The sequence below is a fragment of the Psittacula echo genome (genome assembly GCF_963264785.1).
Source record: "Psittacula echo genome assembly, chromosome: 14".
NCBI classification, from domain to species: domain Eukaryota; kingdom Metazoa; phylum Chordata; class Aves; order Psittaciformes; family Psittacidae; genus Psittacula; species Psittacula echo.
This window is the reverse complement of record NC_137750.1, coordinates 10,836,818-10,854,850: the sequence shown is the minus strand read 5'-3', so window position 1 is coordinate 10,854,850 and position 18,033 is coordinate 10,836,818. Positions and strand designations below refer to the sequence as shown.

General features: G+C 46.7%; 1 protein-coding gene across 2 annotated transcripts in view; it reads left to right on the top strand.

Annotated features, from left to right (window-relative positions):
• Window positions 1-18,033, top strand: part of GAS7 (growth arrest specific 7) — a gene marked incomplete at its 5' end in the record, with an annotated part of 88,616 nt that overhangs the window by 49,143 nt on the left and 21,440 nt on the right. The window contains 4 exons of one of the 2 annotated variants that reach the window (XM_080629594.1): window positions 2,389-2,460; window positions 3,652-3,704; window positions 6,430-6,483; window positions 15,581-15,670. In XM_080629594.1, coding sequence (XP_080485720.1) covers window positions 2,389-2,460; window positions 3,652-3,704; window positions 6,430-6,483; window positions 15,581-15,670 — 269 coding nt within the window. Of the gene's footprint in view, window positions 1-2,388; window positions 2,461-3,651; window positions 3,738-6,429; window positions 6,484-15,580; window positions 15,671-18,033 lie in introns of both variants that reach the window. The other variant, XM_080629593.1, reaches the window with a different exon arrangement.

Genomic DNA, 18,033 nt, shown 5'->3' with positions numbered 1-18,033 from the left:
ATTTCTAATACATTTGTAAGGTTTTAACTGCATTCTTTGTACAGTCTCAAAAATGCAAAAATATTGTTGAGGGATACGCTGGCATAAAAAGCCTCAAGCCAAATATGAAGGTAACTGTTTTTACTGCTAATGTCAAAATCAGTTCTGATCAAAGTGTGCTGCCCCACTGAGTGCATTTGGGCACAGCATAAGGGGACACCACAGCCCCTCCACATAGATCTCCAAACGCCATTCTTTGAAGCACTTGACTTGAAGTCAACTCATATTATTCAGTAATCAACAAACATTACAAAACCAAATCATTACCAGAAACGCGGGCAGCATATTCTGCTGTTTACCTTTGCATTACAATAAATGTAAATCAGAATTTGTCTTTATTTAATCATGCATTTGAGTATTTGAAGCCAAGACAAGCTGACTCACAAAAGACAACTCCTAGCATTTAATTTTCCTTCTATGTAGTTAAAACACATTCCAGTTCTTCCTCATTGACCTAGCATGGAATTTATTAGCTTGCTGCCCAATTCACAAAAAGCAGAGTAAAATTTAGACGTTTCCCCAGGATTCGTCAAAGCTGCTTGTCCACCAGGTTTTGCACTTGCAAAGAAAATTCAATGCTCAAAGTATTTTTCTTTGCAAGCAAAAGCATGCTGTGGCCTGGGGAGAAGGGAAGAGAGGGGTAAGCAGGGAATATGCCTCAAGTATTCGGGCATCACAGGTGTAGGGGATGGCACCTTCCTCCATTTGGGACCTGTAATCCTGAGTCGTTTCCCAAAATGAGGAACCTAACGCAACCCTTGAGGACATCAGTATGTGTATGTATGTGCATGAATATGTGTATAAAGACAGACAAAACAATATTCCCTTCTTTACCCAATAGGCCTTTATTGGTTATTGAAGCATGTTAGCATCCTGTTAGCATCACTCACACAGGATAGAAGGCTTCTTGTGCCCTGATGGAAGCACTGGCTGCCAGCCCTAGACTGTTATGCCCAAGGGGTCTCTCCTGCTCCAATACCACTTAACCATGTTCATCCAGAATATTGAGAGAGATGCAGGATCTCAGTTTTGGCATGGTTGGATGGCTGTTCGTTGGGATTTTGAGAATGACAATTTCAAACAAAGTGGCCTATATAAGCCTTTGACTGTAGTAATAGGACAAGGGGTGATGGGTTCAGACTTAAACAGGGGACATTGAGGTTAGATGTAAGAAAGAAATACTTTAAAGTGAGGATGGTGAGGCACTGGAATAGGCTGCCCAGAGAAGATGTGGCTGCCTCATCCCTGGCAGTGTTCAAGGCCAGGTTGAATGGGGCTTGGAGCAACCTGATCTTTTGAATGTGCTCATGGCAGGGGGTTGAAACTGGATGAGCTTTAAGGTCCCTTCTAACCCAAATCATTCTATGATTCTATGATTACACTAACTTGCTTATTTTCTTATTTGATATTGGCAGTCAGTCAGTATTATTTATTTGGTTTGGTACCAGTATGTTTATTCAAAAGGAATGGTGGTTTGGGCTTTCGAGCTCAACTTCTGCAGGAGTTGCTGTTGTAACTCCACTGTCTGCTGTTTGCAGCTTTTACAAAGTTTTGCAACTAAATTGTCTGTATTCAGTGGTCAAAAATAATTTTCCATTTGCTGAGAAAATTAGCAGAATGGCTAAACTTCAGAGGAAACTTGAGAGAGGGAAAGCATTGACAGTCTTTTGAGTATCAAAACTGGTGTGACGTACATTTGCATATCCCAGCTGCTAAACAGCCCGAGTGGAAAGAAAAAGGAGATTTGCTAGGGAAATAGCTTTGTTGAGGGAAAAAAAATGTTATGGTGTATGTATATGTCACTAAAACCACATCTCTGAGTCATTCACAGCTGCCTTTGATGCAGACAGCAGAGGCAAAGGCACTGCCACTGCTTGGTCTTTGTTCCCAGGGTCAGGGCCATGACTGGCTGTGCTGCAGCAACTGTGGCTGGGCAGGTCACAAGGTCCACAGTGGGCTGCAGGCAGGACCCTGGGCTGAGCTTGATTTAACTCCATCTGGAAAGGCTATCATCGTGGCACCAGCTTACAGTGATGTGTGCTATTGCTGTACCCCTGCTTTCTTGCCGAGCACAGCCCTGGGGCAGATCTGCACTGGAAGAACCAGTGATGCAGCTCCCAATCTGCTCTGTCTCCACCCATCCTGGCTGGCTGACAAGGGAGCCAGGGCTGGGGAGCAACAGCAGAAAGAGATGGAAGGAGACGGGAAGTGCAGGCACCTTCCTCACAGGGTGAGAACTTGGGTCAGAGAACACTGAGGGTCAGACCCATTTGTCTGTGTATAATACACATAACTCTGGTGTGTGTTCAAGGCCTCTGTCACCCTTACACTGATGTTTCCCTTCAACAGAAACGACCTGGGAGCGGCCAAGCAGCGTGCCTGGCACTCCAAAGAGCCCTGTGTCACAGAAGAGTTCTGCAGGTACTGTTTGCTGCTGTGACTGACCTCTGCATTGGGTGAATCTGCTTCTACACCACTCAGCAGAGCAAAGGAAAATGCTGTGATTACATGAGATGTGTATTTAATGTACATGGTCATGTGAGTGTAGCAGAATATGGGGGTTTTTCACTTCTGATACATCTTCTTGTCTGTTGTTTCCCTACTGATGCATCTTCTGGCTGGGTGTCTGAGGTGTTTGCTCAGAGCTGAGATAGCTCCTTCCTTGGAGCATGGAGGCAGATGGTGGCCCAGCAAGCCAGCAGGGCTGCTAGCTCTCAGTGGGAAGACAGGCTGCCTTTCCCAGTCCCACTTTTTGCTGGGGCAGGGGAAGCAAACAGCTCCAGCATGGGGTCCTCTACAAGCTGCAGGTGAATATCTGCTCCACTGTGGACCTCCATGGGTTGCAAGGGGACAGCCTGCCTCACCATGGTCTGCACCATGGGCTGCAGAGAAACCTCTCCTCCAGTACCTGGAGCACCTCCTGCCCTTCTTCTGCACTGACCTTGGGGTCCACAGAGTTATCTCTAACATATTCTTACTCCTCTCTCTGGCTGCAATTGCTGTGGTGCAGTTTCCCCCCCATGTTCTTAAATACGTGCTCCCAGAGGTGCTACCGCTGTCGCTGATGGGCTTGGCCTTGGCCAGCAGCAGGTCACTCTTGGAGCAGCTGGCATTGGCTCTGTCAGACCTGAGAGAAGCTTCTGGCACCTTCTTACAGAAGCCACCCCTGTGCCTCCCCCCACTACCAAAACCTTGCCACACAAACCAAATACAACATACCCTACTTCTTCAAACGCATAATTTTACCAAACAACGATAGGGGAACTGTTTTGAGTTTGAGCGTCTCTTTTTCTTGGCTCTTTCCAGCTCAGTAACTGCTGTCATAGCTGCTGATAAGAGCCTGCTGTGAGTCCATGGGCTGAGCTTCTGTAGAGTCCAGTTCTGGGGTCTTTCTGGATTGAAGCTAACACAACACATTGCCAGCCTGTTGGAATGGGGAGAAGCATCCATAGTTTCTATGAGTTTCTTAGGCAGGAGGCAGTGAGCACTGGTACTTCAAAAAAGACACTGATTTATATCTGTATATTCAATTAGTGATTATAGTTTTTTAAATGTGTATTTATTCATTTGCTACTAGCAGCAAGCCTGTTAACTCTTCATCTGTTCTTACAGTGAATGGCTACTACATCTCTGGGACCCCGGTACACCAGCTCGACTCCAGTCATATGAGCCTCCGAAAAGCCAGTGGGGATCCACAGGTAAGTCTGGGGCAAAAATTCAGACAGAGCTATCCATGGATACATGGGTCTCCACTTGAGTAGTTTAGGAATCTGCCCAGGGCAGGAGGTCAAGAGACATCTTCTTTTTGGAACTGCCAGATCAGACCAGATTTGTTGCATCTAGAATAGTTAGTCTTTGTGTCCAGCTGGTAAAACAATGCATAATGCCAAGATACTTGGGATTTTTTCATACTATCACTCTGACACTTAAGTCACTATTAACAACCCTGCAAATTTTCCTGCAGCTCCAGGAAGAAGCCTGGGCCTGTCTCCAGCACAGTTCTCTCTCTAGACTTGCACATCTGCCCATGTCTGTATCTCATTGTGTTTTCTTGCAGCTCCACCTTTCCCTCCCAAAGACAGTATTCACAAAGAATTTGTCTGAAACTTGTTTCTCAATTACTTCATCCATTCCTTCATGTCCTCTTACAGGCCCTCCTCTGTGCCTGACACAGCGTGTGCCTCACCCATCTGATCACTGACCCGTTGGTGGTCTCCCTGCCTGTTTGTCCAAGTTTTCAGTAAATACCCCTGCACTTTTTCTTGTACCACTTCGTGTCCTTGGGAGAGTCTTCCTCACAGGTCTGCAGATGCAGCACAGGGCCCTCCTCCAGCTTCTCCCATGAAACACTTCACTCCCTGCCAAAACAACAGTTGAGTAGCTGATGGGTTGTACTCCTGTAGGGTTGCGCTTCCCTGCCCACTGGTAACCCTGTTGGTACCAGACCTGGGTCCTCTTGTCTCATTTTGGTAGTAACTGACAGGTTCTTCTAAGTGCAACTCCTTAAATACTCCCAGTGAAATGCATGTTTGATTTGTGTGCTGCTGCCATCCTGACTTGGGTTGCCTGTTGCTCTCAGCATCTTTCAGATGTTCCCTATTTCTTGGTCTTAATTTAGTGTTGTCTGCCAATTGTCCCTCTCTGCCTCTACCCACTTTCTCACCCACTGTCTCCTAAGTAGTGGCCTTTAGCCTTGCCCTCATGTGTTCTGTTGCAGGTAAGTTAGGATTTCTGGTTTTGCTTCCACACCAGTGGATTCATCTCCCATGACACGGCCCAGCACTTACTTTGGACCCCCTGTTCCTTCCACATCAAACATCTTGCACTGCCCGCGCTGCTTCTTCTCTGAGCAGTTTGCACAGGCTGGAGGCAGAGCATATAAAAAAATGCTGATCAAACTAGGTCAAAAGCATTTTAAAGCCTGGTGTAGTGTAGTGCATTATCAGACACCCCTGTCCACACGTCTGCTGTGACTCCCTCAGAGAACCCAAATAAACGTGCAGGCTCTGCCTTCCTTTTAAAATAGCTGTGGTAAGCCTTGTGCAAAACATTCATTTCTCAAGGTATCTGGTTCAGTGTTTTTGCAGTTGGTTCACAAGTCACATTAACTGACACCTCCAAAACCTCCTTTGTAGCAACATTTGCTACTTTCCATTTTTACAGTGCTAAGCCTGACTCACATTTATAGCCACCTTTTTGGACAAATTCACTTCTGAGCTACATGGGGAGCCCATTACCATGCACTGCTTTGCTCAGCTGCCTCAACCATCAGACTGACAAAAATCCCTTTCATGACTTTCCTCATTTACTCTAACAGCCGCTGTGATACTTTCTTTCCATTGCTCCTTTATTACAGTTTTTCCCAATTTGAAATCCTGGCTTCATTCCTGCTTTGAACCTATAACTAGTTTATAACCGGCTGCATTAGAAGCAGCTCATGTCCATGCGCACTCAGGAGCCTGCTCTTCCTGGGAGCTGGCTGCTTTTGTAGAGGAGTCCTTAGTAAGGAAAACATCTGACCATGAACTGTTGGTTGCAAGAAGCTGTTCTCTACACCCTCAAGCTCTCATACACTTTGGACAGTCCCTCTCCCATTTGCTTGTCTCGGGCCACCCCAAGCTGCTTCGCCTTGACTGCCTCCTTGTCTGTGCTTGGCACAGGCTGTCTCCTGCTGCAGAGCTGCTTCCAGGCATCCTCTAGGATGCTTTCTTAGGCCTGGGCAGCAGCCACCGTTCAAACAAACGCTGGCAAGATCCCTCAGGCACATTTCTTGGAAACAGGTCAAGGGGGGAAAAAGCCACAGCAGAGAACAACGCGGAGCTGTGCTGCGCTGGGCGCAGGGCCAGGCCTTGTTTACAGCTTCCTAGAGAGCAGCTGAACGCTGCCCGTCCAGGTTGTCACAACAGCCACGGCGGGAGCAGCAGCACAGCCCGGTCCCGGTGCAACTCGCTCGGCCCAGGACACGATGTGACCGGAGCTGGCCGCGGGTCTCGGGCTGTACCCGAAGGGATCGCGCTGGCGCGGGGGCTGCAGGAGCACCGCCCGCTCGGGACACGCTCATGCTGGGGGCACCGCTCTGCCACGGGCGCGGGGCCGGGGGCGCGAGGCGGGAGCTGCCGGAGCGGTCTCTCCCCTCAGAGGCAGCGCCGCGGGACGGGGCCGCCCTGAGGGCTCGGCGGGCGGGCAGCGAGACCGCCTCGCTCGGCAGCGCGCTCCGCCATTGGCCGCGCGGGTTGGCGGCGGCACCGCCTCCACTCCACCCCGAGCGGAGCGGAGCGGAGCCGAACCGAGCTGAGCTGCGCCGCTGGGCCATGGGGTCTGCCTAGCTCCGGCCCCGCCATGCTGGGCTTCGAGAGCGGCCGTGACGATGTGCCCCGCTTGTCTCCACAGACCCCGGGGTCCCCGGCGGCGCCGCGGCGGCAGAGCAAGGAGAGCAGCCTGACGGTGAGTGCGCGGGGCGGCGGGGGCTTCGTGCCAGGGGGCGGCGGGCAGGGCCTTCACCGCGAGTGATTTTGGTGTGGAAACACTCCTGAGTGAAGATCCCTGGGGAGACTCAGGGTGGTTCTACCTGGACAGAATTCCAGTATCGTTATCCCTTTGATCCCGGTGGATCTGGGATGAGCGGGAGGCAAGGGTAGACGCGTGTTCCAGAGGTCCTAAACGTGAAGCAGGCGTCCTGAGGAAACTTCCTCGTGTGGTAACCCCCATCTGCAGCCTCTGTACTTGGAGAAGCAGTCACAGGTTGGAAAAGTACAAATCTGAGGAGAGGGGTCGTTCCCCTGCCAGGGCAGAATCTTGGGGTTTTTTCCCAAAGAGGTGTCAGAAGGTGTTTTTCTGTGCAAGGGTGTCCAAGTGAAGATTTATGATGGAGAAATCATCATAAAATGGTTTGGGTTGGAAGGGACCTTTAAAGCTCATCTAGTTCCAACCTGCTGCCCCAGGCAGGGACACCTTCCACTAGATACAGGTAAAGATTTTAGGTTTCAGTCTGAAGTTAATCTTACATTTGCTTTTAATATTAGTAATTAAATATAGCTGACTCAATTAAAATGTTCTTCAGTATCCTGTTTACTGACATTAATATCTTTTGTGTGCCTGGTGACCTCATCTGGAACCCAGTTTGCACTTCTGGACTCCTCAGTGCAGGACAGATGCTTAAACACAGAAGGGAAATCAAAATAGGTTTACAAAAGTGGCTGGGAATAGAAAAGTTTGTTTAAAAGGAAATAATAAAGAAGATAAATGAGCAGATTAATAAATTGCAGCAATAAGGCAGAGGCAATAAACATGCTTATAGCTGCAAGCATTGGCAGGGTATAAAATCCACAGGAACAAAAAGAATAATGTAATGTTATACATTATTGTTAACTGTTATTACGTGGAGGAGGTTGTTGTCTATGTTATCACACAGAGCCTGATTTATCTGTTGGTGGATTTATGTGTTGGTGGGCACAATTCCCTGTGTTTCTGATGAGAGGGATGAGTGTTTGGAAGGAGTACATGCCAGAAGGAGCGAATGCAGGTCAGTCATTGCTATGTAGGTACAATTTTATGGGGAAAGAATATCTTCAGCAGTTTGCTTGGTTATCAAAATCAGTTGGTACAAATGAAACGTGCTGTTACTGTTAGTGTACTGAGGGAGTGGTATGTCATGAAGCTGGTTTAGATTTGCAGTGTCCTGGGGAATTGGCTGCAGGGCTGTGGTGGCTGGGGCTGGAAACTTGTCCAAGCCACCTAATGCAGCCCCTGCCAACCTGGGTTGGAGGGATAGGAGCAAACCATGGGCTGAACATCATGTCTAGATGGACTAGAGATGGTGAGTTTCAGGGTGCAGCAGAAGAGTGCCTGTGTTTCTGAAATACTTGCTGCTTACAGGGCTGAGAACACAGGCTGTTCACTGAGGGTGGTTTTCACTGTTCATATTTGCTGGCCCATGTGCCATCTGGTAGCATCTGCAAAGCAAGAAACTGTTGTGTGTTATGTTGGGGTCACTGGGTGTGCATTTGTCCACCAGAAGTCTGAAGCTTTCAAGCACGATGCATCAGACAGACAAAACCAAGCTAATTTTAACAGCTGCTTGCTCCAAGCCATTGCCTGCATCAAGGAAGCATTGTGAAAAACAATTCTCGTACAGAGTGTAAGCTGTAAAACAATGTAAATTTTCCCACTGTCTCCTGGGAGGTTATATTTGTTCAGCACCACTCAAGCTGACATTGGGATGTTCTGAGTAACAGAGCTGTAGGGCATGTCCTTAGCTTTCTGTCAGATGTTTTTTCTTGGTCTGTAGCTGTGCTCAGGCAGAACCTCTTCTTGCAGAGAGGATTTTTGTGACTAAGTTTGCACTCTCAGAAAAGCAAATCTCTCCCCAAACTAAAATCCTGTGTTATGCAAACTGTGGACATGAGGTGATGTCCAGCAGCTGCAGCCTCACTGTCTCTGTTCCGCTGCTTTCAGCAGAGGAGTGGGAGTTTGTTCCCGTCTTCCTAGGACTGCATCTGCCTCTTCTACATCCAAATAACCATTTAGGAGCATGGCTTCTGGAAATCTTGAAGGATGGTGGGAGCTGGAGTATTTCTCATCTTTTATGCATCCAACAAGAAAAGAATATGATGTTTTCTCCTTGGTAAATGAATTTTAAAACCACTGTGTTGTCTGTTTTCTTTGGAAGGGTTATATCAGAGACTGTTATGAAACTGCTGCTTGCACAGATTATTGATGCTCTCTTAAGAAGCAGCAATGCAGGTCAGTGGTCTGTGTTGATTTTTGCAGTGAGATTCAAAATGGACTTATTAGTTTTAGGCTGGATGGTTTGCTGTTTGATTCCTGAAGAGCTGTCTCTGGACATGAGTTACCCATGGAAGATGGAATTCCTTTATTATACGTGAGGGAGAGGTAAACAGAGAATGTACTGCAGGGCATTGACTCGGGGAGCACACCATGTCTCACTTGAGGAGCAAGAAACCTCTCTGATGATATGCTACTTCCGAGTGTGGGTTTCCTTCTGAAGAATGCTCTGGTGTCTTGTCAAGATACAGCATGACTTGGAAAACGCTGGCATTTGCATTGCATATGTTGAACACATAAATGAACACGTGCTGCAGATGAGAAGAGGGGCAGCCTACATGCAGTAACTTCGTATTTTCTGCTGCTGTGCTCTGTGTCTGACATGACGTGAGGAACACAGTCTGAGGCTGTGTGTTCTCTTCTGCTCTGGGGCTGACTGCATGGCAGAAACTGTCTGAAATCCCTTGCACAGACCACATAATCTCTCAACCTTTGTACACATGGACCAAATAAAGAGGGCTCCTAAGCACTTTTGGTGGAACCTTCCATTTGAAGTAGGAAGAATATCAATTGACTGTGTTAATAATCAGGATTTCAGTTGTTTGATCTTCCATTCTGTTGTACCATAGCTGCAGCATCACCCTGCCAGCACTAAAACCACATGCAAACTCGTGATATCAAAGCTGCCTAGACAGTCCAGGCATTTCTGGGCCTCTCCTGACTGCCCAAGCCTCTTCTGAGATCTCCAGCCTTTGCACTTGACTTGCCCAAACAGTACCTCGTTGCATCCAGTAGAGTTGGCCATTGTACTTTTTGGGTCTCAGCTGGAATTGTAAAGCAGATACTGAAGTTAAGCTATCTGGCACAACCATGCCGTGTTTAAGGTGCTGTGAATGTGTAGAAATCAGGAAAAATAATGTGCATTTTGAAGTTGAATAAATGAACAAGCGTGTTGCCCTGCTTTAGTCACTTTAGCATGGCCCAGTAAGCTCGCCCACTGTCTGCTGCTTTATTTATATAGTGCCTTATGTAATAAACCTGTAGTTGATTACCTAAGCCTTGATCAAATTATTCTTGGTTTATTCATGTTGCTGGGCAATGTGTCATTTACTGTGAGTGCTGGTAGCAACTTCAGAGTCTCCAGAGAGTTTGAAATTCACAAAATGAATGTATGTGTCCAAACCAACAAAATTTCTTGCTTGTGTGCATGCTGCCTTTGTGCAAATTCTGTGCACTCACCTGCCACTCTATGACTTTTCTTCATCTGTCACCCCTTTGCATCTCAGACATGGTCAAGAGTTACCTACAACCATGAGTAAACAGCTCATTTTGCCATCACTGCCAGTGTATTCCTGTGAAACATGAGCTGGCATATTTAGCTGCTAAAAGTATAACTGCTTTTGCTCATGATCTATATACAGACAAAAGTATTTTGAACCATTTATTGAGTTTGGTCCACAGCAGGGTTGTCAAGAGAAATGCATCAATTTCTGTTGCTTGTCTGGGTCATGTCCCCCCCGAGCTTTGTTGTCACCATGGTTTTCACAGCATGTCTTCTCTGTCTGTGTACCTTCTTCTAGCCTCGGTGAGCCCGGGGCTCTCCCACAGATTTGATGGTGCCACTCGTGTCCTGTGGGAGCTGGAAGGACAGGCTGCTGTCTTCTGGCATGTTTGCTTAGCTTATCCCTGCAGTACGCCTTGCTGGTGCCTTGTCATTAATTTTGCTTTGTTGCAAGCTGACAACAGCCATTATTTTTATTAGTGAAGAGGCCAAATGAGGAGTTAATATCATGGTGAGGCTGATTATCACCTCAGCAGAGCCTATGCAAATCTAATGCGGGTCATAACGCCTTGTTTTCCCTTGAAGTTTCGTGCCTCCATCCTTAGCTGAGATGTGTTTTAATTTGTTTTGTTTCTTACTGCCAATTCCAGCTGTAATAGTCAGCTTCTGCACACGTTTGTTCAGGCCTTGCTGGGTATCAGCATTGTGGAAAGAGATTAGCGCTGCCATGGTTTGAATTTGGACCTTGCATGTAGCCTGACTGGCTATCAGGGATGCAGTTAGTGAGAACAGTGGTCCCTTATATGGGGAGGGGGCATCACTGTCTGTGGGACTGATAAAGCTAATTAGTGCTGTTAATAAACATCAGGACATCATTGTGAGATGCTTTGACTCTCTTTAGCATCAAAAAGTTCATCAGTGGGACTAAGCTGGTGAGCCTGAGTAGGTTTTTTTTAGCTATCTCTGATTTTAGGAATAAGAAGATGAGCATTTCAGAGAGAGGATTATGGGGGGAATGAGATGTGGTCACTTTGCTACTGGCATGTGGCCATGTTCTGCTCAGTGCCAGCTCAGTGTTCTCCTCCCTGCTGGGAAACCCTGAGAGGTTTTAGAAATGTTTGGAAATACAGATCTGAGAGCTCTTGTATAAAATCTGTGGTGATGAAAGGAAAGAAGGAGTCAGAGGATTTCCTCTGCAGCTGTATATAACTTTCAGTAATACTTGTAGAGTTTCAGAAACTTTCATGCCCCCTCCAGGACTTTGTTCAGAAAACTGTAATTTCTGTTAAATTTTATTTACCACACAAATAATCTTGCAAAAGCTTTTGCATTTTATTTTGTCAATTCTGACACCAGTTTCCTTTTAAATGTGATGCTAAACCCAAATGGCCTCCTGACTTCTTCCAGACCTTTCAGCATTGTTTCTAGACAAGTATAAGCTTCAGAGAAGTGGAGGATGTTTGATTTATTTAATAAAACTTTGCATCTGATGATATTCTTTGAGGAACACGTGAATCAACTCTAGTCTGATCACCTGTTGATAATGTGTACTCACTGCTCCTCTTCCTGTTGTGTGGACATGGTTTAGTGCATTTGGTCCATACACAGTCCAAGCATGGGCATTTCCAGTGACTTTGTATTTATTTCTTTTAGACATTAGTGATGTAATGGAGTCTTAAAGTTCATTAAGCAGCTTCCAGCCAACACAGAGTTAGTTTTCAGGAAGCAGATGCTGGTTTTAGTGGGAAATATGAATTTCCTTTGCAGTTTCTCTTTGCAGATTTCTAAGCTGCAGGGAACAACTCGCGTGCCACTGTACATGCTCCCTGCTGCACGTTACCTTCGTGTGCCAGTTCACAGTGTGATGATGTCCAGTTTTCTGGTAAAGGCTGTAAAATACACTTAGGAGGTGCTTATTTCCCCCATTCTCATTATCCAGTGTGAGAATGTTTGCATGCAGCTTTGGAGTCCTCAGTATGGGAAAGACATGGACCTGCTGGAGATGGTCCAGAGGAGGGCCACAAAAATGATCAGAGGACTGGAGCATCTCTGCTGTGAGGAATGGCTGAGAGAGTTGGAGTTGTTCAGCCTGGAGACGACTCCAGGAAAACCTTATTGTGGCCTTTTAGTTCTTAAAAGGGGCGTATAAAGAAAGATGGGGAGAGAGTTTTTAGCAGGGCCTGTTGTGATGGGATGAGGAGTGATAGTTTTAAACTGAAAGAGGGAGATTCAGGCTGAGGAAGAAATTCTTTACGATGAGGGTGGTAGAACATTGGCAAAGTTTGCCCAGAGAAGCTGTGGATGCACCATCCCTGGAGTCATTCAAGGCCAGGCTGGATGTGGGTGTGGGGAACATGATTTAGTTGCAGATGTCCCTGCTCGTTGCAGGGGGGTTGGACTAGGTGACCTTTGAAGGTCCCTTCCAGCCCAAACTATTCTATGATTAAATTCTATGTTTCTGTGTTTGATTCTCCAGTGTTGTTTCCTAGAAATCTGCCTTGAAAACACTGCTGTCTTCATGGAAAGCATTTGTTTCTTTCTCAGCTGAAATAAGCCATTTTGAGCAGCACAGAACTCCGCTCATCAGTATTTCCACAGGGGACCTCCTAGACATTCTCTGAAAGTCCACCAGTAAGAAGATATGTGTAAACCAGAATAGCTTATCCTTTCCCCACTGCAGTACTGGTGCTCCCGATACGGAGGTGTACATCATTTCCAGCATCCCTAAAACTTCTATGAAATCTATTCACCTCTTTTGCCTTCTGCTGCTAACTATTTTTAACTTGAGCTAAATCCAGTGTTCCTGTAGCTTGGCAGTCTGCTCTGGGGAGGCAGCACCTTGTCCTGGATGCTCTGAGGTGTGTTGTGTAAAGACACATGGTACCTGTGCACGGGGCAGTGCTTCATGCAGGCTGCCAGAGAGGGTCTGGAGTGGCTAGAGGGGCTTTGGGAGATGGAGATGCTGGAGAGTTTGGAAACGCTGGAGGAGTTGGAAATGCTGTAGAGGCTGGTGAAGATTGGAAGGGCTGGCATCCAAGTGACCTGTGACTGTGACCCAGATTTTTATTCAGTGAGTGTGAAATGCAGCATCCAAGCCAGAAATCCTCAAAGCCAGAAGCTGTTTAAACCTGTCTTGACACCGCATCCTTCACTTGGTTACCTAAAACATTGTCATTGCTGACAAGACTTTGTTTCCTGTATCTCCCCTGCTCTAGGAGGATAAGCTGCAGCATTACTCACTCATGGGAACCAGTTGGCCCACTGTGATTCCTGGCAGAGTGATTGTTCACAGGTTCTGAGGCCATCTCAGTGTTTTAAGGTGAAACTACAATATATTGTGTTATTTGAGAGATAGTGTGTGTCATGGCAGCATAGAGGCATGCCCAGGTACAGCAGTGGCATGGAATTTGGTGATCTGGCAAAGTGGAGCCTTGTCTCTGTCTGCCCTTGTGCACCAATCCAGCACTGGTCCAGGTCAGTGCTTATTGGGTGCTATCTGAAGGTAGCAATTTGGCTTAAGGTTTATAGCCACTATTTATAAGTCATCTAGGCTGATCAGTTGTGAGGCATCCTTGTGGGGATTATGAGATCTGCGTGCAGGCTTTTAGATCTTGGTGATCCCTGAATGGAGAAGGGAAGGTAACCCAACCTACCTAACTAAAGAAAGCCAGGGCAAGATGGGCTTGCGGTGTTGTTCTGAGATAGCTGACAGAGAAGAGGCAGGAAAGGAAAATTTTAGCAGAGACAGAAGGTGTTCTCAGTGGAGCATCCCTTGTGGAGGAGCTTCACACTGGAGGCTGTGGTGGTGACTGAGGTCAGCCTGGGTTAACACAGGGCCTGATGCTGCAGCATGGGCAAGCCCAGCTGACTACACAGGCACATCCCCTGGCATGCCCCAACACTGCAGGGATGTGAGGGTGAGCACTAGCACCTCTCTTGCATGGCCATCCCACTGTGAACTGAGCTGGTGTTTTATATCTCCTGTTGTGTGGTACTTCTGCTGTGGAACATGAAGGAACAGGAGGTGTTTCCAGCAGCTCCTGTAGTGGGGACTGTGTGGCCAGAGGAGGCTGGCTCTGGCTGGAGATGCAGTACCACACAGCTGCTGCCTGCAGAATGATGGTGAAGCAGGAGCCCTGGTCTCTTGCAGATCAGATTGAAGCCTGATGGGAGTGGAAAAGGGAGATGCATGGTTTAGAACCTGTAGGTACAGGGTCCTCAGCCTGCTTTGAAATGGACTTGGCAAGCTCTGAACAGAGTGATTTTCGTGGAGACGGGGGGTGGAGAGAGCTCTTGCATTATGTACGGGACAGCCCCTGAAACTTCAGCATGGGCAGCCAACAGCAGAGCCAGTGTGGGTTGGTAGGAACAGCGTTGTATCAGCTAAAGGCTTTGTCTGCACTGCTCTACCATGATGGCTTTACTCTGTCAGCACTTTGCTGTGTCCTTTTTGATCCCCTCTGAATAGCCAAAAGGCAGATTCACTGTGTGTAAGCACTCCTTTTAGGTCTGCGCATGCAGCTGTGCTAACCCTGCCCACAGCTTTGTTTCTGGATTTCCTGTGAACATTAACTCCCCAAACTCATAGTTACATTTGCAAGTCTTCCATCCCCAACTTCTGTTTGTTGCTCAATTAATACACTCTTAGTGTCCAGTGAACCTGTGGGGGCAATAAGAGAGGCTGATTTTAGTGTGCCTGCCCAGCAGAAATGCAGGGGAGCATTATATACTGGCAGTGAGCTCTGACTCTTGCTGATGCTTCCTCTGAAGGGCTTAACTACATCCAGAGTTATTCTGCAGCACCTTCTGCAGTAGCTGTCATGCTCTTCACTTCCATTGTGCTTTTATCAGGCTGCATTTTCTACTGTGATAGCTTAATAAGCAGTTGTACTTCTTTATGCCTTTGTTTGATGATTGTGTGATGAATCCTGTCTCAGATTGCTGTGGGGTTTGTGTACTGAAGGCTACCTGACTTAAGAGAGCCCCTGTTCCTTTTTGCAGGGAGCATCACTTTCAATTGAAAAGGTCTCTGGAATGAACAAATAACACCTTTTTTTGTAATCCCATAAGAGACTAAGATAGTCGAGGTTTTCTGATGAGATACTTCAATAGTGCCTTCAGTGCTGTCTGCTGCTCACAGCATTTTGTGTGTTCAGGGTGTTCCACGTCAGGACTTTCCCCACATTTTGTTAGAGATCTAGGAGAACTCCCTGTATGGCACTTTCCAAATCAAGCAGTTTTCCTCATGTGAAATGGGGAGGTGATTTTCCTCTGAGGCAACACTCCTGCTTGCTCACAGGAGCTTTCTGGGAATACTTAGCTGCTGTTTCCATGCAACAACCAATTTTTCTTCTCTGACATTCATTCACTGGATTTTCTGATTGGAAGAGTGTGTATATAACCTTTCATTTGCATAGATCTCATCAACAGCTCCATTTCATTACCTTCTAACTCTCTTTTGCTTTTTTGTTACAGATAAACTGTGTGACTTTCCCCCACCCTGACATAATGCCAGAGCAGCAGTTGCTGAAACCTTCAGAGTGGAGCTACTGTGATTATTTCTGGGTAAGTAGGCAGCCAGCCACATGCCATATTGCAGCTCTTGAGCTGCTGATAAAGTGGAACAAACAGCTTGATTTGTGGTACAAAGTAAAGGAGAATTTGGGCTGAAATGCAGCATATTAGGGCAGCACAAGGGAGGCTGAAAACACCAGTGGAAACCATCTCAATGGTGTCAGATGTGGACGATTATCAGAAGAATATCCAGAAAGGCAAGGTCAGCTTTCAGGAGATGGTTTTGGTCAGTAAATGGGGAGGATGTAGGACAAACTACACATCTCGAAATACCTCAGTCAAAAGGGCTGTGCAGCAGGAGGTGGCTGGCAGGCCACTGCCAAATTTCACTGTTTCCCAGAGCATGAGAACTAGGAATGCATGAGGAAGCTGGAAGTATCACATTTATAACAAGCAAACAGAATCATAGAATGGTTTGGGTTGGAAAGGGCCTTAAGCTCATTTAGTTTCAACTCTGCCATGGGCAGAGACACCTTGCGCTAGACGTTTCCCAAGGCCCATCCAACCTGGCCTTGAACAGTGCCAGGGGTGGGGCATTCACTTACATTCAATACCCTGCATTTGAAGACAGCCAATTAGAAATGGAAGCTCAGATCTCAGTACCAAGTTCAGATCTCTGCCTTGCTCAAATGTATCTCTGGGTTAATCCATCATAAAGATGAAAATCGAGTCACTGAATTTGGTGAAGGTCCTTTACAAACTTTCTGTTAAATTGGAAAATTCTCTCCTATGGGATATTCTGTAGGACGGATGATAAATGACTTTTTAAAAGATGAGGTTTGAGGAGGACAGGCTCCTAAGTAGCTATTAAATGGAGTAGTTTTAATGCAGGCTTCAGCATGGGAAATCTCCAGTGACTGTGTTTCTGTGTGTGCCCTCTCACACTTAGCTCCGCTTTCAGGATCCTGAATCAGATTAAAATGATACAGTAGTCCTTCAAGTGTGGAGCTGATAGAAGAAGACTCTTCTACTGGGAAACCTTTTGGGGGTGGGTGAAATGCCACCTCCAAAATGAAGATTTTCTGAATTTTCGGTGTGTTTTCGATTATGGGATGTTGAAGCATTTCCATTTCAAGCAACAAAATAAGAGTTTTACTTACAGAAAGTGTAGCTGTTGGAGGCACAGCAGCACTTCCCCTCATGTGTGCTCAGTGTTGGTGTGACAACTAATGGCAAGTTGTAGTAACTTGCTACAATACACTGACGTATTTGTTCCCAAGCCATCAGATTTTCTTCAGCTTCTTCCAGTGTTGTGATCCCAATAAGCTATAAGTCATTCATGGTGTAGAGGCTTATGTTTTGCACATGTCTTAGAGAAGTCACTGGTCTGTTTGGTTGTTTCCTTTTCAGCTTGGCCACCACTTGGTTCCTTGGTTTTGGTCCAATCTTGCTCTCAGTGAAACTCCACTGAAAGCTACCTTCTGCAAACTTGTATCCTCCCATAGCTCTGCTCCCAGGACTTTCCTCTTGTCATCCATGATTTGCCTTCATTCTTCCATCAGCTTCACTCCTCCCGTTTTCTCCGCTGCCCAGTGCCTGGAATCACACTCGATTTAATGTGGCATTTTCCTTTGTGCAGATGTGCAGCACCTGGCGCATCAGAGCAAAACCTGTAGCCGTTAGGAAAGTGTTTTCCAGGCCTGTTTGTTGGAATAGAGTAGGAAATTAAATTCTGAAATAGAGAAATGCAGAAAGATCAGAGAGAAAAGAGCAGAGAGAAAACTGACTTGGTCCTTGTAGCAACCCTGAAGTCAGTGGAGCAAAGGGTAGAAAGGGCTGTGTCGGAAACAGTGAAAGATGGGATGTGTGGTGGTAACCTGTTGAACAAGTTGCTGCTTTGCCCTGCTTTACAGCTGACCTGTGCAGACTGGCTGCCTTTTTCTGAAAGCAAGTCAGGGTTGAACCTGACAATCTGTTAAAGGTTGTTTAAGGCTACATTACCTCTGGAAAGAGCAAGCAGTGTCCTCCCTGCCCTCCTCCTGTTCTCTTGTGCTGCCTCCAGAAGCCTTTCTCTATGCAGGGTGAGCTCTATGCAGAGCCAGCTGCAATGTTGGGGCATTGTCAGGCAGGAAAGGCCATGGGCAGAATGGAAGGCAAGGTTGTTGCTTTGGGCCCAGCATGCTACCTAAAGATAACTGTAGAACTTCCTCTTCTTAGTATAAAAAGGAGTAAGAGGATGAGGAAAGAGAAAGTGTTGGACTGTTCCTATGAGAGGGGCTGAGGTGCTTCAACCATCAGCTGCAATCAGGGAGGGCTCTTTGGCCACCACTGGTGCCTGTTGCCCTGACTCCTTGGGCAGTAGCTGCTTGGAGCTACGTGTCTGTGCTTTTGATCCCCATATCTTTTTTGTTGAA